Source organism: Gigantopelta aegis, chromosome 4 (assembly GCF_016097555.1).
Source record: "Gigantopelta aegis isolate Gae_Host chromosome 4, Gae_host_genome, whole genome shotgun sequence".
In the NCBI taxonomy this organism is placed as follows: Eukaryota; Metazoa; Mollusca; class Gastropoda; order Neomphalida; family Peltospiridae; genus Gigantopelta; species Gigantopelta aegis.
Genome location: NC_054702.1, coordinates 89,861,952 through 89,888,134, shown reverse-complemented (window position 1 = coordinate 89,888,134; position 26,183 = coordinate 89,861,952). Strand labels below are relative to the sequence as shown.

At 38.0% G+C, this 26,183-nt stretch overlaps 2 protein-coding genes across 2 annotated transcripts; one reads left to right on the top strand and one right to left on the bottom strand.

Moving 5' to 3' along the window:
* Window positions 1-131: 131 nt before the first annotated feature.
* LOC121371374 (uncharacterized S-adenosylmethionine-dependent methyltransferase Rv2258c-like) lies at window positions 132-7,689 on the bottom strand. The gene is made up of 5 exons (XM_041497214.1): window positions 7,596-7,689; window positions 4,541-4,707; window positions 3,101-3,294; window positions 2,042-2,158; window positions 132-1,117 (listed from the first exon to the last, which is right to left on the bottom strand). The coding sequence occupies exons 1-5, from the start codon at window positions 7,596-7,598 to the stop codon at window positions 555-557; spliced, it is 1,044 nt and encodes a 347-aa protein (XP_041353148.1). The 5' UTR covers window positions 7,599-7,689; the 3' UTR covers window positions 132-554.
* LOC121371375 lies at window positions 7,481-22,468 on the top strand. Its single transcript, XM_041497215.1, has 5 exons — window positions 7,481-7,604; window positions 10,342-10,514; window positions 18,044-18,237; window positions 20,063-20,179; window positions 20,701-22,468. Exons 2-5 carry the CDS (start codon window positions 10,348-10,350, stop codon window positions 21,261-21,263), a joined length of 1,041 nt encoding a protein of 346 aa, XP_041353149.1. The 5' UTR covers window positions 7,481-7,604; window positions 10,342-10,347; the 3' UTR covers window positions 21,264-22,468.
* The last annotated feature ends 3,715 nt before the right edge of the window (window positions 22,469-26,183 follow it).

Below are 26,183 nucleotides of genomic sequence, written 5' to 3'. Positions count from 1 at the left end.
TTCAAATGAATATTGATTTTGAGTAATGTATTGCTAGATCAAAAGGAAGCACTGATATATTTGTCCAATAAAAACAACGGCAAAAGCTGTTTCGGTAATTCGTATTTTGTTCTATCACAGATAGAGGTTAATTCATCAGGGAATTCATTTTATTGTACAACATAAAGTCAGAGTTAGATCCACAGATGTGATACTGACACGGATCCATAGGAATATACTGAGCGTGAATAACCTTTGAATTCCCAAGTGCCTCTGGATGTAATTCATTTTAGCAGTCTAAATTTAGGTGGGCTGCACGTTTCTAATATGAATTGTCTTATTTATATTTAATGCTATTGTACTTTGCAATACTGGAGATGCCACTTTGAAAATAATTATGCGTCCGTCCGTGCTTATTTTCAATTAAGGTTTAGGTGTGAGTGGATGTAGATATGTAGACGTTCAAGAGTTATGAGGTTAATACATCGTCAAACGTTCTTCCACTCTTTATATTATTAGTTTCAAATTTACACAATTCATTGAATGACAATACGGAATTGTAATTAAAAACAGGCTCACAATTGACACACATAATTAACAGAAGCGGTATTTTTCTCGCTAAAATACTCCTTAACTAGAGTGAACCCTGCATCTTTAATCAACTGACGAGCTTTCTCTACACCCCAACACGCACCAAAAGCATCAGAACTTTGTCTTTGGAAACTCTCGGGAATACATAAGAACGTGCTGAGCGAAAACATCCGAGCCCAGACGATATCTCCCTTGACATCTGCTAACTTGCCCTGCATTCCTATTTCAACAATACTCGCGGTTCCATCTTCCCTCAAGGCTTGTTTGATGCCTTGCAGCGCCTTTGCCGGGCTCGGTAAATCGTGCAAAGTATCACGTAAGAAAATCCAGTCAAATGAATTGTTGATGGTTTCCGGCAGGTCCAGGAGATCATACACTTCAAATGAGACGTTTGTCAGCTCTCTCTCTGCTGCCAGTGTTCGCGCTTTTTCTACGCAGGACTCTGAGATGTCGCTACCAAGGAACGTCGACTTGGGATATCGAGCTGCGAGATTCAGAAGTAGTATTCCTTGAGCACATCCGAATTCAGCAACATCTATTCCCTTTTCTATAAAAAAAAAAAATGTTTTAAGAAAACAATTTTACAAAAAGGTCTCTTAGTACCACCGGTTATTTTTTCCGCATCAAATAGGTCTTAAATTTGAGCTATGTCCCTGCTGAGGTAAGATGATGCTTCTTCAAAACATGCAACCTCATACGCGTACGTGCATACATGTACACAACAGTAATTATTTAATAATGATACAATGAAAAACAATTTCAAACACACACACACAGAGAGAGAGAGAGAGAGAGAGAGAGAGAGAGAGAGAGAGAGAGAGAGAGAGAGAGAGAGAGAGAGAGAGAGTCATAGATGAGAAAGATAAATGAAAGTGTCACCCAGCTTTGATGGGATTTGAACTACTGTTGTCAACTTGATTGTCCAGCAGCTTATCCAATAGATAACGGAGCTCCCTAGTTTTAAATAATTCCAAATCGAGTAATCATGTGTACGTTAATCTATCATTACCCCCCCCCCCCAACCACACACACACACACACACACACACACACACACACACACACACACACACACCCAAATGGCGTTAAACGACAATGATGAAAACCTCAAAACATTGAGATGGAACATACATCATTCGGGTATTGAATTCAAATTTACACGTACATGCGATACGGACTACAAACATACCTGGGCGGGAGTTAGCTCAGTCGGTTGAGTGCTTGCTTGAGGTGCATGCGTCGCAGGATCGAACCATCTCGATGAATCAGTTCAACTGACTGGGTTGTTTCTCGTTCCAACCAGTGCACAACAACTGGTCAACGGCCGTGGTATGTGCTATCCTGTTTGTGGGAAAGTGCATATAAAATATCCCTTGCTGCATTAGGCAAATGTAGCGGGTTTCCTCTGATGAATGTGTCAGAATTACCTAATGCTTGACATCCAATAGTCAATGATTAATTAATCAACATACCTAGCCGATCCTTGACTTCGGGCAAGCAGGCGAGGATGTCATTGTCTAAGATAGAGTCTTGTGTTAGTATTCTAGTTTCTTCAAATGCACCAAACAGATCACCATCAAATCGCATTCCTGCAAGTGAACACATGATATTAGGCGGTAATCGTACGTGTATACAAATTAAAAACACGCATTCATCGATATTTGTTTGTTGCGTGTGTGTGTGTGTGTGTGTGTGTGTGTGTGTGTGTGTGTCTGTGTGTGTGTGTGTGTGTTATTATTTTAATTTACTGATGACACAAAATACCAGTATCAGCTATTCGAAACTTCTATTTATTTCAGAACACGTCTACAAACGGACTGTAGATTAAATCAATACTTAAAAAGAAGCAGCCTGGGAGTACTACTAAAACAATACATGTCCCCAACCGGACCCTAACTTCTAGAGCTATAACATCAACTCAGTCAAACATGGATCAATTCCAATTTTGACAGAGTTATGACCCTTGAATAATTTCCCATTAAAGTCAAACTTTATCTGGTCATAATTATCAACAATGGATACATTCACAAACGTGAGCTGTAACGGTCCATTATAAAGCTATACACAAAATGTCAGCCCAGTATCTTTAGACATTGCTGAAACCAAGTTCGGAAAACTATATGTGGGACAGGCAAATAGAAAGACGGAAGGAAGGAAATGTTTCATTTAATGACGCACTCAACACATTTTATTTACGGTTATATGGCGTCAGACATATGGTTAAGGACCACACAGATATTGAGAGGAAAACCCGTGGTCGCCACTTATGGGCTACTCTTTTGGATTAGCAGCATGGGATCTTTTACATGCACCATCCCACAGACAGGATAGTACATACCACGGCTTTTGTTACACCAGTTGTGGAGCACTGGCTAGAACGAGAAATAGCCCAGTGGGCCCACCGACGTGGATCGATCCTAGACCGACCGCGCATCAAGCGAACGCTTTACCACTGGGCTACGTCCCGCCCCATAGAAAGACGAATTCGAAACCTATAGTCTCTTTGGTGGAAATTATATGCTTATACTTACCGTCCGGGCCATCTTTGCTAAGAATGTCTTTCATTTGTCCCATCCTTTGTCCCATGCAGTGCGCCACCTTGCCAAAAGCGGTCACCCTGCGAAGTATGGCTTTGTGGTCATCGGGGATGTGGAATTGTGTGGAACTCTCATCCACCTGGATTATCTCTGATGTTGCCAGGGCTCCAATGATCTCTCTCACATATCTGTAAACAATTCCGTATATTTTGATATTTGCTAGTGTTTGGAATCGATTGGAATTTATTCATCGGTCATCGGTCATTATCAATTTGCACCAACAGATCAAGTTTCGATTATACAATCGGTTAGACATTTTGTGAATTTAAAAAGGATTCGATTTATTAGATTTATTGTCGTGTTAACCGATAAAGTTAAAGTTTGTTTGTTTTGTTTAATAATACAACTAGAGCACATTGATTTATTAATCATCGGCTATTGGATGTCAAACATTTGGTCATTTGACAAATACGCCAGAGGGGGACCATTAGTAGCAAGGTATCTTTTATATGCACCATCCCAAGAACAGGATAGCACACACTACGGTTTTTGATATACCAGTGGTGGTGCACTGGCTGGAACGAGAAATAGCCCAATGGGACCAGCCTGCTATGTATATGCTATGTCCCGCACCTTGTTAACCGGTAACGATACTAGAAATCAACCATTCTACCATTACTACCTCTTGAGTATATGAAAACAAATACAAACCTCGGCATATTATAGCAACTGTATCATTATACTATAGGAACAATTACGGTTAACAATTTCAGCGACAATCGGTTACATATTTTTATGATCGATCAGTACATCGGTAGAGCCCAATCAATCAATTTTAGATTATAATCGATCATTGGAACATTACCAGTAATTTCTGTTTTTGTATAGCCAAGCATACAAACAATACCATTCGTAGTAATTGGAATGAATGAACGAATGAATTAATGAATGAATGTTTAACGACACCTCAGCACGAAATTGTAGTGACTGGACTACAAAATTATTGTTTAATGTTCTTCCTTGGATAAAAATAGTGCCTGTGAGGAATGGAAAAACATTAATACTAAAAATAAAAGTCTGCAGGCTAGTTACATAGGCCATGGTGAGATGTTGTAGCATAGTTTGCATGGATTAAAATGCAGGACATGGCAACTTTAGCATCTTTTAATTAGCTTCGTCTTCTGGGTTTGATTTGGTAGCATGTTGCCTATACCGTATCTGTTATATGTCCTATTGCGGACGTGACTTGCATCTTGAGGAAAAATCGATCACTCCAAATGTTAAAATATTATAACATCATAAAAGCTTAACACTTTATTGTTATATGCTTAGGTTTAATCAACAGTATACTGTCATGTTTTAGTTATTCTACGTTTTGTCTTTGTTGAATGCAAAAGAAATTTAAAAAATGTAATTAGGCTCTCTAGCTTCTACCTTTCTTTAAGCTTCCCTAGCTCTGCTATTTTCACGGAGGTCAGTGGTTGTTCTGCAGAGAACAAGATGTCAAGAATCCCCACATCCTTCGCCAGTTGTAAGACCATCTGAACACAAGCTGCAGAGAAATAGTCAGACACTTTCTTCTGGTACGCTACTGTATCCATCTGAAATAGAACTATTTTCCGTTATTATATACATAGCAATGAAATATATAGATCTACGGAAATCATAAAAGTGATATCCGGTGAAAAGTTATATTTTCACTCTATTTATGTTTGAACAGCAGTATTATTAAATAAATGTTAATTTAATAATTAAATAAAGATAATTTTTATTCAAATTTATTTTAAAAAGTCTATGGTCAAGTAACGTTTCTGGAAAAGAAATATGGCGTTACGTGTTTTCGATAGGACAAGCGAAAGTTATTAACAAAAAAGAGAAAGATATTGTAAAAAAATTAGGAAAGATGTATATAATAAATAGACCATTTCATGGTATTTTTGCGAATACGATTTTTATGTCATCTCGTGATTGCGAAGCAATGAGTGAAAATGTTTTTACACCTCACTCGTTGACATAAAAATCGTATTCGAAAACCCCCATTACATAGCCTCTATTTATTTCAAAATTCAGTAAAAATTAAATATTTGTTGAAATAATGTTCACATGTATGAATGCACTAGCGGGACCAGAGGATAGGTCGAAGGTGTGTTATATAATAGATATTAGTAATAAAAGGTTGGGAGCTACTTAGAAATTTTTCCTGTAGACCAACATCGGTGTATTCTGAAATCTGTTAAACCTTCGTATCTATAATTTTAAAACTGGATTGGTATAAACGTAAGATGGAACATAATATTATAGCCCCTCCCACCTTCTCCAACCAGTGGCGTGTTCAGTGAGTGGAGCACTCGCGAACCGTATGACTGGTACCATCGCTTTCTATCATATCATATTTATCTAGGCGGTAAAACCAGTCTATGGAGCGACCGCGATCGTTATAAACGTTTTATTAATCGGAAACATCTTACAGTGACAACAAAGTCTGGACAGTCCCTTTAAATGCAAGGCACAACACATGTATGCATGCACTCTGCCTGGGTGTGTTCAATGCTGCGTATATGAGAGAGAGAGAGAGAGAGAGAGAGAGAGAGAGAGAGAGAGAGAGAGAGAGAGAGAGAGAGAGAGAGAGAGAGAGAGAGAGAGAGAGAGAGAGAGAGAGAGAGAGAGAGAGAGAGAGAGAGAGAGAGAGAGAGAGAGAGAGAGAGAGAGAGAGAGAGAGAGAGAGAGAGAGAGAGAGAGAGAGAGAGAGAGAGAGCGAGAGAGAGAATGTTAACATTGTCGGCAATGGGAATTGATATGTCCAAGTTAACATATAATGCTCTGATACGAGAAAATACGCTGTCTCTACCGGCCTTACATAGACTCTATATATAATACGCCACATGACAGGTAAAGCGACATATTTTGTTATTTTTAACCCCAGGGCCCTTGAATGCGAATATTTTCAATCATTTGCTGACCTTAAAAACCTAAAGGGCATATAGTTAATAGTGAAGTTTAATTGTAAATAATCAAATTAAGTTAAATAAATTTTTTCTTTCTCTGTGCGTCAATAATTAACTAATGTGCAACAGCCTCCTATTTATTTTATTTTTTGGACAGACGCAAACATATTATATAATCTCCCCTCCCCCATTTGAAATGTACAACAATCTAAATTTCCCAGAATATTCAAACAACCCCCTTTCTGTCCCGATCGATACATCCGACATTTGTCGGGATGGGCGTGGCTGAACCTTCAGTGGATAAATCTATAAGCACGTAAACAGAGATTTGGTTGGTTGGTCTATCTACTATTTTATACACAATTCTGAAAATCCATTGTGCCATTTGTAATGGCAACATATGTGACCTATTGTTCCCCAAACATGTCTAAGTTCGCCGTTTGTTAGCAGATATAAACAACACAAAACTGAATAGTGTACGCAGTATTGTATTGTGAACCAGCGCACGCCTATTGTGAAGAGTTCAGAACAACTGAAGTGGACCTTGGTCACATTACACTAAACCAGACCCCATTGTTAATAATGTTAAAACTTTTTCTGATGAATGATAATATCGACAGTGTCGTAGACTACCCACACAGTAAACGTGTAACCACGGGTTGTCACAGGCTGATCTGGGGGGGGGGGGGGGGGGGGGGGGGGGTCCGGGGTCCGCTCCCCTAAATTTTGCGACAGTTATAATTTTATTATATATTAATTTTAATTTTTTATACGATCTCCTCCAAACGTACCCCAAAGTTCCATTGGCATTTCGCCTCATGCCATTGACCCCACCTCCCCCCAAATACATTTTCTGGATCTGCCACTGCTTGTTTTAAAATGTATCTAACGAGAAAGCGAGTTGTGAGATAAATGGTATTCAACGGACACGAATGTCTTATTCTATTTCTTACAAAACCAGGTTTTAAGCAAATTTTTTACATCTTTATCGACTAAAAGATATTTACAACCTTTTGCACTTGTAGCTGCCAGATTAACTATACGTCACAGTGTAATTGATTTCCACCGTGCTGTTTTTGTATTGGACGTATGGCATTGGTGACCTAGGAACAGCCAGTCGTATGTTTTGAAATTGATAACAGACGTACACGTGTAAACAACTATGTGTTACCAAAAATAACACATGGTGTTTTTTTCACCAACGGGTGTGTAAGAAATAATTTTAACTACCAACATTTTCACAAAAACGAATTCAATGGACAGATTCGTCGCATACAATCAGTCACTACGCGGATCCGTTTGGGTCAAAGGGCACCAGACCATCGCCATCCTTTTGACCCGTTACCAAATCGATGTTGTTAATACACTGAACAATGTCCGGAAGCCCATGATTTGGTGCGATGCAACCTCTAACTGAGTGTACACTAAAAAAAAAATCAACATTCACAGATTCGATTGCATGAACTCACGAGTATCAGTGCAGACAAAACATTACTGTTGTTGCAAGCATTACGTACATTTTGTCAAGGTTTGACGACACTTACCATTACTTGGTGAGATTCTGTTTCTCTGTAAGATTTAATAGACTTTTGATTATATCTAGTATAAACAGTACAAAGGTAGCCAACACAGCGAAATTTCCGCCGTGTCACTGTTATCTATGGAGTGCCGTTTTACCATTTAATGTTTATATGTGCTTTATAATAGTGTAAGTGTAAATATAAAAATGTGCCCCTCACTTTTTGGAACCTCCCTACGTCACTGTGTATGTATGTATGTATGTATGTATGTATGTATGTAATGAACATAATTAGACGCTTGTGCATGTGTGTGTGGGGGGAGGGGGGGGGGAGAGGGGTCTGACTGCTCAAATGTTTAATATATTTTCCGGGGGAGTATGACTCGCATCCCCTCCCTGCACAATAGTGCGTTCAGTGAGGTACAGTGAATAGCAGAATTGATCGCCCGTCCCAACCAGTGCCCCACGTCTTGTAAACAGTTTGTTTTGTTTAACGACACCACTAGAGCACATTGATTTATTAATCATCGACTATTGGATGTCAAACATTTAGTACTTTTAATATATAGTCTTACAGAGGAAATCTGCTTAATTTTTCCATTGGTAGAAAGGGATCCCACAGACAGGGTAGTACATACCACGGCCTTTGATATTTCAGTCGTGGAGCACTGACTGGAATGAAAAATAGCCCAATGGGCCTACCGATATAGATCGTTCAAGCGAGCGCTTTACCACTGGGCTACGTCCCGCCCCAGCACAACTTATAAGTCAAAGGCTGTGGTATGTACTGTTATGCCTATGAGGAAATTAATATAAAAGATCTGTTACTTCTCGGAATAGCCTCTTTCAAGGCAACTGTTTTATTTATTTCTCGCTCTCTCGACCACGTTTCCAAATAGCCATATGTTAGACACCAAGTAGCCGTAGTTTAAACTGTTCTGTCCTGAAGTGTCGTTTGGAAAATATGCCTTTCTTCTCCTCCATTATTAATGAGACGTCGTGTCCAGCTGAATCCTTGACTGTCAACAATCATTTAGTGTACAACAAGCTGATGGTAGATTTATGCGAGGAATGGTTTGATTGGTCGAATGTGGAACCACGTGAATATGGAATGACGGTTTGATTCAGATTTACTAAGGCAGACAACACTGAATGAACAACGAGATCTCTTCGACCGTGCTTAAAAAACTTTACAATCAGGCCTGGTGCTTATAAAACTTGTAGAGTCCAGACACAAGATTCTAACAGTCTAATAGCCGATGATTAAATAATCAGTGTGCTCCAGCGATGTCGTTAAACAACACAAACTAAAAATGTCATAAGCAGGACTCTGAGCTCATATCTCTAATGACAGCACATACAGACAATTTGCATGGTGTTGTCATGACGTTAAAGTCTCAGTCTCAATGAGAGTCTTGAGTCAGACTCTTAACAGTTTTATAAACTCGAGCCCTGATTTTAATCAATGTGTGTGCCCCATTTCTTTCTTGAGTACGTAGGGGCGAGCAAACAATAAGACGAAGGCGGTAACTCAATGTAATGAGAAAGGTCATGGAACTTGACCTTTGCTCGGAATGACACGTGGCGTTAGCTGAGACTTGCGGGTACATATCGATGGCCCGCAGACTACTCGTTAGGTATTTTCGTTAGTGATTAAGCAGTATTGCTAGATATTATTCAGCTGCTCAAGGTAGGTTTGTCTAATGTTTTTTGTTTTTTAAATAAGCGTTGATATACTCTTCAAGTTATTGCCCTTTCCTTTAGAACGTTATTAAGTTCTTTTAAGGACGGGATCCATTGTTCAATTGACCCGCCCCCCCCCCCCCCCCCTCTCCCCTCCTCACCACACCTCCTCCCAGTGGACCCCATGTTCCAACCAGTGCCTTATGACCGGCATACCAATGGGCGTGGTATGTAAACATTCTGTTGCGGTAAAGTGCATATAAATGTGAATAATAAAACCGTATTCCGTTATCAACATCGTATCGCTGTACAAGACAGTCGAAAGGACGTAAGGCGAAGTCGTGATCGCTTCCATGATCCACTTCCAGGTGCTCGTCCTTGGAAAATGTAGAGGATTACCGTTGAAGACTGCGTGTCAGAATTATCTTACGTCTAACCTCAAAATGTAACAGCCAGTAATCAATATATTCTGGTAGTGTCGAAAAACAAAACAAACTTTATTTTGTTAAACTATTCCTTGAAACGCGACGGAGATGATTAGTCACCGTAACACCATACATTTTACTAGCCAACATCAAATACCGTTTTCGTTCTCTACATTCTCTGGCGTAATGTTTAAGCCATCAGCTTAGTAAGTATTGGGTTTGCATCTTAGCACCGGTTCCAACCTACAACGTATCAGAATGACTAAAGACTTAGTAGGAGACCTTCCAGATGTAAAGGAAATACAACGATATGGGTTGGGAAAAACAATGACAAACAAATTGTTTTCATATCACACTAAACATCATCAGTCAGATCTGTAGATGTCTGTTATATTTTGTCAAGAGTGGTTGAGCCATGGGCCCTTCCCCCAATGTGGCACTCCCCCAGTATATAATCCTGGCTAAGCCAACGTGGCCCTAATGCATCAGTGACGCCAGAAATATGCCATAACAATATTCTGTACCTCATGTCTAAAGATGGACGTATCGTCTACTAATCAGATATCTATACTAAAACAAAACAGTTTAGCAATTTGGTAATTATGCTTAAATAAAATAAACCTTTGTCACTTTCAAAGTGAAATCATTTTTGTCTTCTGGAAGGTAAACATGAATGCTGAAGAATACAAGACAAAGCTCTCGGACTATTTTTATGGTAGTTGTGCTGGCATCAGTGTGGCGCTGGCTAAACAGACTGGCTTGCTGGACGTATTTTACGCCACCAATAGTCCTTTGACGATATCGGAGATCGCAGAGCGTAACAATTCCAAAGATCGGTGAGTCAGTAAAATTTAGTTATCTTTCCTCGGGGGGTATATGACAACATATCAGAGCTATCTTCTTATTAGTAGATGCAAAATAATACAGTTGCATGATCAATTTACGGGAACAAAGGTTTGAAGGTGTTTTTCATATCTTCAAAATCTTCTGAATAAAAGTGTGTGTGTGGTGGGGGGGGGGGAGCCTCTCAAAGAATTCAATTTTACACACCCGAACAGTGTTAGATAATATATGAAATTATTTCAGACGATAATCCAAAATAGTTGTTAAATTTGCATTCTGTTTCACGGGACTCATCTAGGAAAGTCACATAGATAGTTGCTGTGTTATTCTTATTTGCTTTCAACCTGATTTGGAAAAAATGAAAAGAAACTTTTAAATGATAATTTATGTCTAGGATGGTATCTCCTCCTGAAGCTCCAAATCCGTTGTTAAGTCAGACACGCTGTATGTTCTACATCCTCTAACTTGGTTGCCATTAATACCGTGTTTTGATATGAGACTACTTAATGTCTTGGGAAGCATAGGTCTTGTGTCCTTGCAATTTCATCAAGTGCCATCCATGATCAAGTGAAAAAGGTGGCCATGGGAAATCTTGTTTGTAATAATTGAGCAGCAGGTTCAGTTGATGTAGTGAGAGTCTTGGTCTGGTGTTGACTTCCTCTCCATTATTCTCCTTTGGAAATCCTGCCTTCAACTATGTTTTAACTAGTCAGGTAAATTAAAACAAAATAATCTGACTGAAAGGTTTAATTTCACTACCCGCTATAATGCCGATTTTATATTATTCAGTAACAGCTAGCAGGATATAACATTATAACAGCTAGCAGGATAACATATTAACTCCCACTGGTTTACACACCAAAGTTAGACATAAGACATTAACTACTGACTAGATCAAACCAGTTTCATACTCAATCTATACATAGAGATTCAAAGCAACACTGACTCCAAAACTAAGCTGTATGTTAAAACAGATGATTTCACGTTTTCAATAGTCAATAGTCAATGTTCCTTTATGTCGAGCAGATTTTTTATCTCCTGCTTGTAGTGTTTATATATTAACTACTGAGATGCATAATATTAGTAACGCATGTTCAATATATGCCGACAGTGGTGTCATTACTAGTCTCAATGTCCATCGAACTATGTTTGTGCAAGTTTGACAAATCAGACCTGGTACTACGGTAGTAACAGTCCTCATTCGGTACAACGTAGGAAGAACGTGTGGTCCTGGAGAATGGTATTTCATACACAGTGATTCACGGCAAAGTTCGTTTGACTCTGCTTGTACAGATATGCTATTTTGATTATGGTAAGTATTTTGTCGTTCATCTTATTACTTGCTTATTCAGTAACAAATAGCTGTGGGAGTAATCTTTTGACGTAGATGACACCACATTAGTTGAATCCCAATGTCAGCATGAACATATATTAAATTGCATACATCTATAACCAACTTAGAATATCTGGTATAATTGATGTTGTATTGTTGATGATAGAGACACGAATGTTGTTATTTCCATATGTTGTACACAATGTAAACGTTGATCCTGGGATAACGAGAAAACGGCAAAAACACATTTTATTGTTAGGATGGTTACCAGATTCATATACCTCTAAATATATCACAGGATATGATGCAGTCTTTGAGAGGGTAATAACATCTGAGGATGTTCACAGGTTTTGAAAACGCTTCGCACCACTCTTCCTGTTAAAATGATGACAGATCCAAGTATATAGTATATATATAACTCTTGGCATTCAGCTAAACCAGGACACTTATAACATCAAGGTTGAATCGACAAAGCATCAACTGTTCAATTGTATCAAACTAGATATCCCACCTTCCTCACTTGATGGTGGTTGGTACCTCTTTCTATAATATTAAAGGTACTTCGACCTCAAAATAATTTGAGCAATATTTCTCTAAAATACTTAGTTTCACTCATGAAATATTATGCACACCCGTATGCTCATTCAGACGTGTTTTTACGAAAGCTGTAGTAGGCTTTTGGCGCATGTGTTACCATACACAGAAGAGTGACAGTGCATACATTATGATCAGTTTTCCTCTTTAGACAAAGCACGTGGCAGTGAGTTATGTCTACAAACCTTTGCGACTCTGTCATACCTTCGTTTGGGATGAATTTTGTGCAGAGAATAAGCTAATGGAAGATTAATAATCGCTGTATATATTACATCTTCCAAAACTCAATTTATTTTGTTATATTCCAACCAGTTAACTTTAAAAAAAAATGAAATTGAAGTTATATCTTGAATAGAGTTATTATTCATAATATCAGTTTCTATATATCGAATGTCTTTCAGGTCGTCCTAATGTATGTAGTAGCTCCATTTGCATTGTACTTACCTAATTTAATTTGTTTTAGCACGTACCGTACGATATCGTTAGAGGTAAAATATGGTTCGGGCTACCTACAAATATTAGAATAACAAGAAACACAAGACATATGTAATTTCATTTGTTAAAAATACTTTGTTAGTCGAAAACATGTAATAATAGCAGCAGTCTCTTTAATGCAGATTATTTTGTTTAAATATCTTTGGTTTTAAGGAGAAATACGTTTAAGAGGTAGAGGATAATATATGCCAGAATGCGGAATAAGAAATCTAGTCCAACTGACCAACTGATTCGGAGCCCGAGAATGACAATGTTATCGCTACTTATTTTATTATAAATGTGTTAAGTATTTGTTGAATAAGTTTCATTACATTTATCTTGTATCCAAAGCAGGTAGAATACGAATAACACAGCAACTGTATATGCAACTTTTTTAATATCAGTTGTATAAAAATGAAAATAAATAGTGAATTTTGGCAACTATTATGAATTATCATTCGAAATATTATCATATCTTATCCCATACTGTTCTATAACATTTAAATCTGTGACCGCCAAACAGATATATATATTTGTACATGAAATCCATCTTCATACCACAAGCAGAAGCCGACACACACGTGTGTTTATCATTTTGGCGGCCATCTTGAATTTCTCCAACTGGCGGAGTTAGCCCACACGTTTGAGAGGGTCACCTCCGCTACTTTTATTTAGAAGGCTTTGAAGACGTCTTGAAACCTTTATCCCCACGAATTGGTCACGGATCTGTATTAAATTGCCTCTGCTATATTTGGAATCCAGAAAACTATCCGTATGGGTAGTCTGCTGTTTGACTTTGATTATGTCATGTTAAAAAGCTTTGTAGTGGCAATTATTAGACCGAAATTAAGAGCATATAGTTTACATTCAAGTGTAACTTGTTAACATTAAAGTTCACCTCGTGCTAATGTATTACTATTATTATCCTGTTCAATTATTTAGACCCAAAGTGTTTTGCAAATGTTACGTTTATTTCCTATTCGATATTTGTTTTCTTTGCATTTACATGAAAACAAACCCAAACCCCGACAGGTTTTATATACAAATCATCATATAAAATGCACGAAGTTGACTTAATTCCACTTTTTAAAAATCTCTGTGTCTTTTGAATGCACGTTATTTCTCCTATAAATAACTACGGTCATTTGCATATCAAAACATTGGGATCTGAGGCTACGTGAAGGCCATTATAGCTTGTTTCACTAAATCAAGGTTATTATTGTTTTGCAGTGTGTAACAGCATTGTCTAATCTTTCCGTTAAACATAGATGTAAACAAACAGAACATGTAACCCTTTCTTGTAGGTGCATTATATTTAATAAATTTAGCTAATGTATTATGTATTTTTATTTTATTATATCAATTATATATTAGCATACCATACCTAACCTAACACAACTGAGGTGTAGCACAGTAATAAACACAAATCACCTCACACACCGCACCCAAAAGACCGGGGGGGGGGGGGGGGGGGGGGGGGGGGGGGATAAAATGTCAAAGGCTTCCAACATCAAATAATAATTAAAATGTTATTTAATTTGCCTCTAAATTGGGAACTCATACGTATATATATATATATATATATATATATATATATATATATAGTATTTAGGGTGGTGCTAGGGGCTGGGGTTTGGGGGTTGGGTGTTACATTTGTAATGCGAAAAACCAAAGGGCTGTTGTATGGGTTCAACCACTTTTTCATCCCGCAGACACAGCCCTGAATGTTCAAAATACGATAGCATTGCTTGGTCAATAACATCATTATTTCGAGCTATGACTGCACGTGCTATTGTAGCAATGTGTAAACCACGTAAAATACAAGTTAGGTAGGGTATATAAATTCATTGAAAATGTATTAGTCGACATTCTTGTTATTGTTATTTGAGGAAAAATATGGGTAAATCGAAAAACACTTCAGTTGATGTAAAATCGTGTATTAAGAACGTTTTCGATTATTTTGAAGATGAATATCAGCGCGGTAGACCTAGGTATGCTTCTTATCGAATTGTCGATCGAGTTGCCGCTGCACTTAAAGTTTCGGTTTCAACAGTAAAAAGAACTGTGAAAAATCTAAGCTCTACGAATCCAAGCACAGAAATCACTGTTAAAAAACGCGACCGAAAACTCATCGATTTATTTGATAAAGATGTTATTAGACGACGAGTATACAGATTTTATAGAGAGGGCGAATTACCTACATTACATAAGATTAACGTGGCTTTAAGGGAGGAATGTGGAATCAACATATCCATATCAACTTTACGAAGAACACTCCATGACCTCGATTTTAAATACCAACATATGTCTACAACCGGAAAAGTGATTTTTGAGGACGCCAATATATCAGACAGGAGACTGTCCTATCTCCATGAAATATCCAGTTTACGAGAACAGGGGTAATTAATAGTGTATCAAGATGAGACCTGGGTGAATGTCAACCACACAACATCCCACCACTGGACAGATATCCACCCGGGCACAAGTACCGCCAATCACCTGCCGAAATCAGACGCTGCTGATCGAGTTCCTAAACTCTGTTCGGTGACTGGGAAGGGAAAAAGACTTATTATTTGTCATGCTGGCTGTGATAAATATGGATTGATAGATGGCTGTGAATTGATCTTTGAGGCTAAAAAAACCAGACGGAGACTATCATGGTGAGATGAATCATGAAAATTTCATCAAATGGTTTGAAGAACAATTTATGCCTTCTCTACCAGAACCTTCTGTTATCGTCATGAATAACGCAAGCTACCACAACAAATTAACTGAGATTACACGATGTCCTGAACTAAACGCTAAAAAGGAAGAAATTCAGTCGTGGCTACGAAACAAAAATATACCTTTTGAGAGTAACATGACAAAGCCAGTTCTTTATGAACTTGTGAAAAGTAACAAATGTGCAAAGCAATTTGTTACTGATGATATTGCTGAACGCCATGGGCACTTGTGTCTAAGACTGCCGCCAAGACATTCTGAACTCAATCCGATAGAACTGATCTGGAGTCAAGTCAAAGGGCACATAGCTCGTCATAATGATGGTAAAATGACCACGGTGCGGAGAGAACTTGCACATGCATTGAACTCTGTCACACCTACACACTTCTCTGACGCAGTTAAACATGTAATAAAGATCGAAGAAGATTTTAGAAAACAAAATAGTTTTATAAGAAATAAAATACCCCCTGTGATAGTCCCCCTTAACGAAGATAGTGATGAAGAAATGAGTTCGTCGACTGATTAAGTTATTTCTCCATACCCATCAGGAGTATTACTTTAATGTATGCATGAACTCTTTAACACCAAAAACAATTTATTTCCATATCATTAACTATCAAACAACCTAACAACCTATAAACTAATTGACTAGAAATGCATATAGACTACACATACATACGAGAGAAATGTTTATTTAACGACACACTCAACGCATTTGATATACGTTTATGTGGTGTCAGACAAAACGGTTAAAGAGCATTATGACAGTGAGAAAGAAACTCGCTACCGCCACATGGGCCACTGTTTCGATAAGCAATTTTGATAAACAATAAGGGACGTTTTATATGCACCATCCCATAGACAGGATAGCACATACCATAGCCTTTATACATCAGTTGTGGTGCACAGGCTGGAAGTAGACACAACCCAATGGGTCCACCATGTGGGATCGATCAGTCGACCTACCATGAGCGAACGCTTTACCTCTGAGCTACGTCCCGCTCCATATACAAAAGAAGCCTTAAGCGGGGTTGGGGTTGTGCAGAGGGTCACACCTCCACCAATCGCATGCATACCATATTCTTCTCTCTCTCTCCCTATAACCATATAACCATAGATTAAAATATGTTGAGTGCGTCGTTACATAAATGACGTCTCTCTCTCTCTCTCTCTCTCTCTCTCTCTCTCTCTCTCTCTCTCTCTCTCTCTCTCTCTCTCTCTCTCTCTGTCTGTCTGCCTCTCTCTTCAGCGCGCGCGCTTGTGTATTCCACAATATAATTATAATATTTTTTTCAAACTGAGGTTTTGTCACTTGAACTCCCCACCTGAATCCGCGCCTGCTTTATGTTTACAGATATTTTCTTAAATATAGGTCATACTACGATTTGTGCGGATAGGACGATAGAACCGAACATTAGTTTGAAACGCACTATAGAATGGTGCTTTTGATATGCAAATGACCTTAGTTATTTATAGGAGAAATAACGTGCATTCAAAAGACACAGAGATTTTTAAAAAGTGGAATTAAGTCAACTTCGTGCATTTTATATGATGATTTGTATATAAAACCTGTCGGGGTTTGGGTTTGTTTTCATGTAAATGCAAAGAAAACAAATATCGAATAGGAAATAAACGTAACATTTGCAAAAAACTTTGGGTATAAATAATTGAACAGGATAATAGTATGAAATGGATCGGTGTACAGGTTTAATGAGTGTATCTGTTTTAAACAGTATACTGGAAGAAAGCTGTAAAACAGGGATTGTCATTTTCAGGAAATGTTGCCTCATGGAAGGCAAAGGTGCATTACAAACATCCAAGATCTTACTGATATTAATAAATGTGATATAGACTAAGAGCCACTAATGCTATATAGAAGGACATGCACTCCGTTTGCAACCATCGCCTCTGTTATTCTGTTCAGTAGTCGGTACTTCACATATTATTGTACCTAAGCTTATATCAACATTAGCAATACAAATTAAACACAATCCAGAATGGATTAACAGTTTTACCAGAATCGACTCATATTTTGTATTTATGTAATTACTCCCTTTTAGTCACTGTGGTTGTTTGTTTCTGTGTGATACTGATTTAATAGGTGTATTAGTCTCCCTCCCTATGTGAAATAATCCCCATACGTTTGTGTAGATGATTTTCTATATAATATTACTTTTTTCTGTAACTACCAATATTAGTTTGTCATATAATAAGTAATTTCTGTAATAATAGCATGGGTGTTGGAAGATAACAGCTTTGGGAGGGGCCAGCTACACATTAATTAAATTTTCAGCTGGGAGGGTGGGAAATTAATTGTCTTCAGAGTTGGTGGAGCAGTGCCCCCCCCCCCCCCCCCCCCCCCCCCCTTCCTCCGCCTATGCATGTTTCAGTTTGTTTCAGGTATATCAAGGAGTTGCTTGGATCTCTAGTCTCGGCTGGTGTGGTTGAAATATCGGACGATTCTACTCAATTCCACGTACCCGAGGAACATAAGAAGCATCTACAAGAGTATTCCGTTTTGTGTGCATTCCCTACTGCATTCGCAGAGAGATTTAACGCACTCACAGAGTGTTTTAAAAAAGACGGGCCCTATGGTAAGTATGTTCATCGGATCAGATCATCTCCGCTTACGATCAGTCTGACTGGAATCAGTTCAACTGATCTACAACCAGGTTGTTATAGACCAGTGAAGATGATTTCAATCAGACTGCGTTTAAAATGCATATTCTTGTGGACTCTTCTAAGTTTGCAGCCATTGTAAAGATATTTCCGAATAGCAGTCCTTTAGGCAACTGAAATTACATAATAAATACATTTTCTTGTTTAGAATGCCAGAGAGCGGGACGTAGCTCAGTGGTAAAACGCTCGCTTGATGCACGGTTGGTCTGAGATCGATCCCCGCCGGGGGGTCCATTGGGCTATTTCTCGTTCAAGCCAGTACACCACGACTGGTATATCAAAGGCCGTGGTATGTGCTATCCTGTCTGTGAGATGGTGCATATAAAAGATCCCTTGCTATTAATGGAAAATTGTAGTGGGTTTCCCCTCTAAGACTATATGTCAAAATTACCAAATGTTTGACATCCAATAGCCTATGATTAATATATCAATGTGCTTTAGTCTTGTCGTTAAACAAAACAAACTTTAACTTTGTTTAGAATGCCAGTGTCTGAATGTCCAATGTATTTGCGGCCGTGTGCTAATGTTTGTAGCAGTAATGTTTCATTGCACTACGTAATATGTATTTTGTTTTTGTATGTACGAAATTATTGAAAGATAAAATCTGGTGTTTGCTACTACAAACATTAGCACAACAAACCCCCTTTTTTTTTTACAAACACTGATATTCTAAACAAGAAAACGTATTCACCATGTCATTGTTTTTCACCAAAAAGGCGCCGTTAGTCAAAAACATCTTACAATGGAATCAAACTCAGGACAGTCTGTTTAATTTAACCAATTTCTGTTAATCCACAAGATGGACGCAGTGTACTTTTTGGTGTGAATTACACGTGTTATTATACCTGTGTGTTAAGACAGAATGTACTCAATCGCCTATATTACACGTACACATTAAACAACCAGAATGGTAATAAATGAGTTAAATGATATGAAACCAAAACAAAGTGATCAGAAAAAGATAATATAATGGACTAAAAATAAGAGTACAACCATAACTCATCTGAAAAAAATAATAACTAAACAAAAAAAACCAGAATTGTTATAATTCATAAAATGAATATCTATGCATTTTTCAAGAATAACGTTATTTTCAGGATCTCTTATGTCTGCAAACATAAAGGGAACACTTTGTTATGTCATGTCATAGGGTTTTACGTGCACATTCAGAACAAGCTGTTGTAGCGCACGCCTGTCGTGGGTACAAGAGCCGGCCTTGGCCGGCTCCTCCATCCATGACAGGAAAGGTGGGGGAGGGGAGAGGAGGGACCGCCTGCACTGGCAGGTGCAAGGGAGCACCAGCAGCCCGATCACATTATCACTATATAACCATTATAAAAAAGTGTTGAGTGCGTGGTTAAACAAAACACTTCTTTCTTTCTTTCATAAATTGTCGAACATAAATATATGATATTTTTACTTTTCATGTGGCGACCATCTCGGATTTTTACAATATATGGGTGTGAAAAGAAACATTCAACTTAGCACTGTGATATCTGAAATCATTTAGAATAAATTGGATATGGTCCTTACTATGCGTTTTTTGTGATTTTACCACCATAAGACAAGACAAAACAAGAACTTTTTAAAGTTATTCAGGTCACACGGCTTTTACTATCATAAATATATTGTAATATAAAACTGTGATAATTTACAGTATAATGTATTTGAGACATTTTGTGTCTGTTATATATATATATATATATATATATATATGGGTTTTTTGAAACTTTATTTTAGGTATCAACTATTCACAGAGTACGTCTGTTTGCAAATTAATCGGTGAAAACAAAAACTGCGAGGGTATAATCGAAAATCAACTACTGCCAGCTGTTCCTGGACTGAAGGAGAAACTTGGTAGAATTTATATGTTTAAACAGTTTTATTAGTTTATTGAAAACAATTATATAAAATGGAATGCAAATCGAAGGTGCATGACTGGATGCTTTTAAAATCCTTTGCTGGTAATGGGAATGAATAGCAACGGGTTTCCTCTCTCATTCTCTAGACCCAGTGTGAAAATTTATATGTGTAGCCACTGAAAAACATTGATGAGATGATTTTAAACAACCACATACAGCAAACGTTTGTATTGCCAACATTTTCTTATTCATAGTCTTATGCTAGTCTCAGACTGTCAACTGTCACGACTAAGTTGGCCAACTCGATGGTTGCGTTGTAATTTCCCCAACTCCCAACGGATGCGATCAGATTAACAACTAATGTGTTATATGACGAGAATCGAGTTGAAAGAGCGCATAGACTAGTAACTGGACAGTCGCAGAAGTCGGGAGTAGTAAGTTGGCCAACTTTGTGCTGGTAGTTGGTAGTCTGAGCCTGGCATTACCCACACCAATTTTCTTATTTTTCTATTTCAGATTCGGGGATAGACGTGCTAGAACTAGGCTGTAACACTGGCCTAGTGCTTATTGGTCTGGCTACACGATTCCCAAAGTCCAGATTTCTTGGCGGGGATGTCGTTGAAACGTCCATCGAAACTGGAAGAGACATGGCGTCCTCTTTGAACCTGAAGAATATCGAATTTGAAGTGCTCGACATTATGGACTTACCAACCGATTTCTCGGACAAGTACGACTGGTGTTTTGTACAGGATGTCATACACGATCTACCCAAACCAGACAAAGGATTGTCGGAATTGTACAGGTGTCTGAAACGTGGCCAAGTGTTCAGTATGATTGAGTGTACTGTTCCAGGAAGCATGGCACAGCATGCAAACAACTTGCACGCCTGCTACTACTACACTGCCAGCACATTCATGTGTCTTCCATCAAGTTTCCAGCAGGCAGATTCGGCCGCCGCGGGAGCGATGTGGGGTGCAGACAATGTCCGAAAGGCGCTTTACAAGGCTGGTTTCAAGATCATTAATGAAACTGTTAGCGAGAGTGATGAGTTTATAACGCACTTCGTGTGCCAGAAATAACGTAATGAACCACAAGTTAGGAACTGCAACATCTTCTTCTTCTTTATCTTCATTCTTCTTTTATTCTTTTTTTTTTAACAACTTCATTTTAATGCTTTTATTCAGATACAGTTCATACATGATGCCCTGGCTATACATTTCAGCTATCTGGGCTGGCTGTTCAGGACAGTGGCTTAATGGTTAATTGTTAGTGGTTTGTGGACGAGAAGTCAGTGTAATGGCCTTAACCATTCAGATTAACATTAAGCCTTTAAAACTCAACTCTGCTCTGGATAGGAGTCCGTACAAGAATGCGAACCCAGTACTTACCAGGTTTAATTCTGACGGCTTAACTCTTAAACCGTAACTCCGACGCCTGAACTGAAACATCCTCACGTTCCTCTTTTAGAGGGCGCTCCCCATGTGGTGTTACTTCAGGCTTGGGGTTTTTTTTCATCTCGATGCTATGTGTCTGCCATTCCTCCTTTTTTATTACACTTTTTGTGTAGCTGTTAAAATACTATTTTAGATTTTATTTATGTTAAAATATATCCAGTATATTAATTATTAGATCAAATCTATTTTTAATATTTAATACATTTTAAATATATTACTTACATCATGGAAGAAAATTAATTTAATCAATAATTCATATATTTACATAACATTTGTACATTAATATCCATATATAAACAGTATTTGTTTATTATTAATTGTTATATTATTAAGAGGTGTAAATTCATTGCCTTTATAATCTGCAAAAACAAATCAGAAATATATAAATGTTTATATACAACATTACAAAGGCCTCGCGGAATTTCCCATTTCTTACTTTCACAGGATAAAGCCGATATCTTACGTCATTAACTAGTTATTATTGTAGAAGGAAAGCTGGGGGGTTTTGGTGTGAAGACAGAAGGTCAACGAACAAAATGTCAACAGAATGGATTATTATGGAAAATGCTTCCTAAGTTGGAAATGTCACTAGTCTGAAACATAAGTTCCTTACTCATTACAAAATTTTGAATATTTAAGGATGCTCCATTGGTGATTGTACACATCATTAGCCAGCCTATATTTGATTCTAAAAAACGAGTTACTGGAATTAAAAAAAGAAATCCATCACCCACGTTGTTTCCTAATTGAGAAAATCACATAGACGTTTAGTGCTGGGAAATGTATGCAAGCGGTGTTTTGATTGGTCAAATAAAACGTTGTACAAGAAATAGGAGGGTTGTTGTTTTTTGTTGGGTTTTTTTTTTTTTGGGGGGGGGGGGGTTGGGGGGGTGGGGGTGGGGGGGACTGGGTGTGTTTGTTTTTTTACAGATGTATTATCTCAAAGTGAACATTTTTACCTGGGTATTACTTTAATAGAGTGACTGCTGACATTTTATTTTACACTGACCATTAACGTTGAAACCGTTGGCATGTGTGTGATGGTCTGAGACAGCACACTAAAAAGATTCATGAAAAGAAAGGTCCTTACCAATGCATTTAGTACAACACAGTCTAAAAGTCAACAGCTAAATATACTCTTGAAAAAAAGTAGGGGAACCTGAAATATTAATGCTAATATCAACTATTAGACCGAACATACGTGTTGAACACAGACATCCTAGTAAAGAACGTTCAGGTCTATTTATCAACATATCCAACCACATTCCATAGTTTGCACGTGCATCACGCAGTTGCCCCGTACACGTGCGTGGGGTGTCATTCTCGATTTTGACAATTTCCAGGAAGGTCCATTAATCACTGTGGAACATTATTTCTGTCAATCCTTTTTCATTCTGTTGATCATACAGTTGTTATTGTTTCGTTTTTAATCATTTTTATTGTCTGAATTTGCTATTTACTGATAAAAAACCGTCAACTTTCAAATTTCACTTCTGACCCCAATCGTCCTTCAAGATCTTTGGTGGTCATAAAACCTACTGTAATACTGAACTACCGGTTGTAATATTTGCCCAATTAATTCACTTTTATCATATAACCATTCCCCACACCTTATATACCTTACAATTTTGGCAACTGTAAACTCTTATTAGAGTTCCCCTACTTTTTTGAGGAGTATATAACGGGCATATGAACAAGTATAACGGAAACATGAAGACAGAAAGGTGTTCCAAATGCGGACGTTGTTATGCGTACAAACACAATATGATCAGGTCATGTAAAATGAACATGATCAGACTCATAGTAAAATCAACGGAATATCATGTACGCCATAATACTTCAATTACTTATATGTTTTCCAGTAAAATCATATCCCCCTCAAAAGGCAAACAATGACTTTCTACTTTTTTATGACAATCGGATTAAAGAGGTCTAAAAATAGTTTTCCTTTTTCGTTTTTCATTTGGCATGGATCGCGATGACTTCACAAGTGTAGAGAGGCGGGACGTAGACCAGTGGTAAAGCGTTCGCTCGATACGCGGTCGGTCTGGGGTCGATCACTGTCGGTGGGCCCATTGGGCTATTTCTCGTTCCAGCCAGTGCACAATGACTGTATATGGATGACCGTGGTATGGACTACCCTGTCTGTGGGATGTTGCATATAAAATATCCCTTGCTGCTAATTCAAAAGAGTAGTCCATGAAGTGGCGACAGCGGGTTTCCTCTCTCAGAATCTGTGTGGTCCTTAACCATATGTCTGACGCCATATTGCTACGACCCAGGAAAACTGGGTGTCTGGTAAGTGGTTAACCTACTAATGAAGGCAAAAGATCCCCAACAAATGTTCAACTTCATCAACGTTTATTAATAACTAATAGATTTTAACAGGTTGAATGTATATGTATATGTCTCCTTTAGTAATTAAATAATCAATAATAGCTATATACTAACACTAAATTATTCCAGGGCACCGGAAATCAAATTTAATGTAGTACAAATATTGGAAAAACAGAATCACGTTTAACATACAGACCCCAATATTTTATGCAGAAAGATATATTTGATCTGTAATTACAATCGTTAAAAAGTCTCCGTTAGTCGATAATATTGTAAAAATTGCAGCAAACTCAGGAAACGCGTCAATAATTAACTAAATTTGTGCAATAGCCTCCTATATTTTTTTGACAGACGCAAACATATTATATAATCTCCCCTCCCCCATTTGAAATATACAACAATATACATTTCCCACAATATTCAAACAACCCCCTTTCTGTCCCGATCGATACATCCGACATTTGTCGGAGTTGGCGATCGGGATGGACGTGTCTGAACCTTCAATGGATAGATCTATAAGCACGTAAACAGAGTTTTGGTTGGTTGGTCGATATACTATTTTATACACAATTCTGAAAATCCATACAATGGAAATACATACATTTAAATATTTAAATAGAGAATAATACATGAGTAGCCGTTAGATACCATTTATCTCACAACGAGTTTTTTTTAAATGTACTTAACGAGCGAAAGCGAGTTTGATACGTTTTTAAACAACGAGTTGTGAGATAAATGGTATCAAACGGACACGAATGTATTATTATATTTCTTACATATCCTAAAAAAAAAACAGGTCTTAAGCAAATTTTAACATCTTTATGGACTAAAAGATATTTACAACCATTTGCACTTATAGCTGCCTTACGCGTCACAGACACATGATTGCCAGGTTAACTATACGTCACAGTGTAACTGATTTCCACCGTGCTGTTTTTGTCTGTCATTGGTGACCTAGGACCAGCCAGTCGTATGTTTTGAATTTGATAACACACGTACACAACTATGTGTTATTAAAAATACCAATATTTTCACAAAAACTAATTCAGTGGACAGATTCGTCGCATACAATCAGTCACTACGCGGATCTGTTTGGGTTAAAGGGCACCAGGCCATCGCCATCCTTTTGACCAGTTTTTATTTTTATACGCCTATCTAAGATGGGTCGTATTATGGAATGGCGTTGTGCGTCCGTCAGGTCCATACGTACGTCTGTTAACTTTTTCTTGTCTGGACCATATCTTGGATATGACCGGCCTCGGTGGCGTCGTGGTTAGGCCATCGGTCTACAGGCTGGTAGGTACTGGGTTCGGATCCCAGTCGAGGCATGGGATTTTTAATTCAGATACCGACTCCAAACCCTGAGTGAGTGTTCCGCAAGGCTGAATGGGTAGGTGTAAACCACTTGCACCGACCAGTGACCCATAACTGGTTCAACAAAGGCCATGGGTTGTGCTATCCTGCCTGTGAGAAGCGCAAATAAAAGATCCCTTGCTGCCTGTCGTAAAAGAGTAGCCTATGTGGTGACAGCGGGTTTCCTCTAAAAAAAAACAGTGTCAGAATGACCATATGTTTGACGTCCAATAGCCGATGATAAGATAAAAAATCAATGTGCTCTAGTGGCGTCGTTAATTAAACAAACTTAAAACAAACTTATATCTTGCATACAGATGCATACAGGACCATCAAACCTCACATGTAAGAACAACTTGGGATGGCGGTGTGTCGCGTACTATTACTAGATCACTCTGATCTACTTTTCACGGTCTACTGCACATAGCATTAAATCATTGTCCAGATTATATCATGCATACACTACAGATGCATACATGACCATCATACCACATGTAGGAACAACCTGGGATGGTGGTTGGTCCAAAACAAACTCTTCATATATCTCATTGCAAACATTTCACATAATTAGAATCATACCTGTAACATATTCATTAATATAGATATGGTTTTCCATCAAATTGATGGGTGTATCATGTACCTCACCGGTACTCCTGTTTACTATTATTATGATTATTAATTATTTATTAGTGGCGGATCCAGAAAATCCATTTAATGGAGGTAGGGGTATTGGTGGGAGCAATGACATATGGCCGAATGCCACAAACTGTTCCCGAAGGGATTCCTCGGATTCTCCAACGTTAAAAAAAAAAAAAATAATAACTTTCACAAAATTTAGGGGGGGGGGGGGGGGCT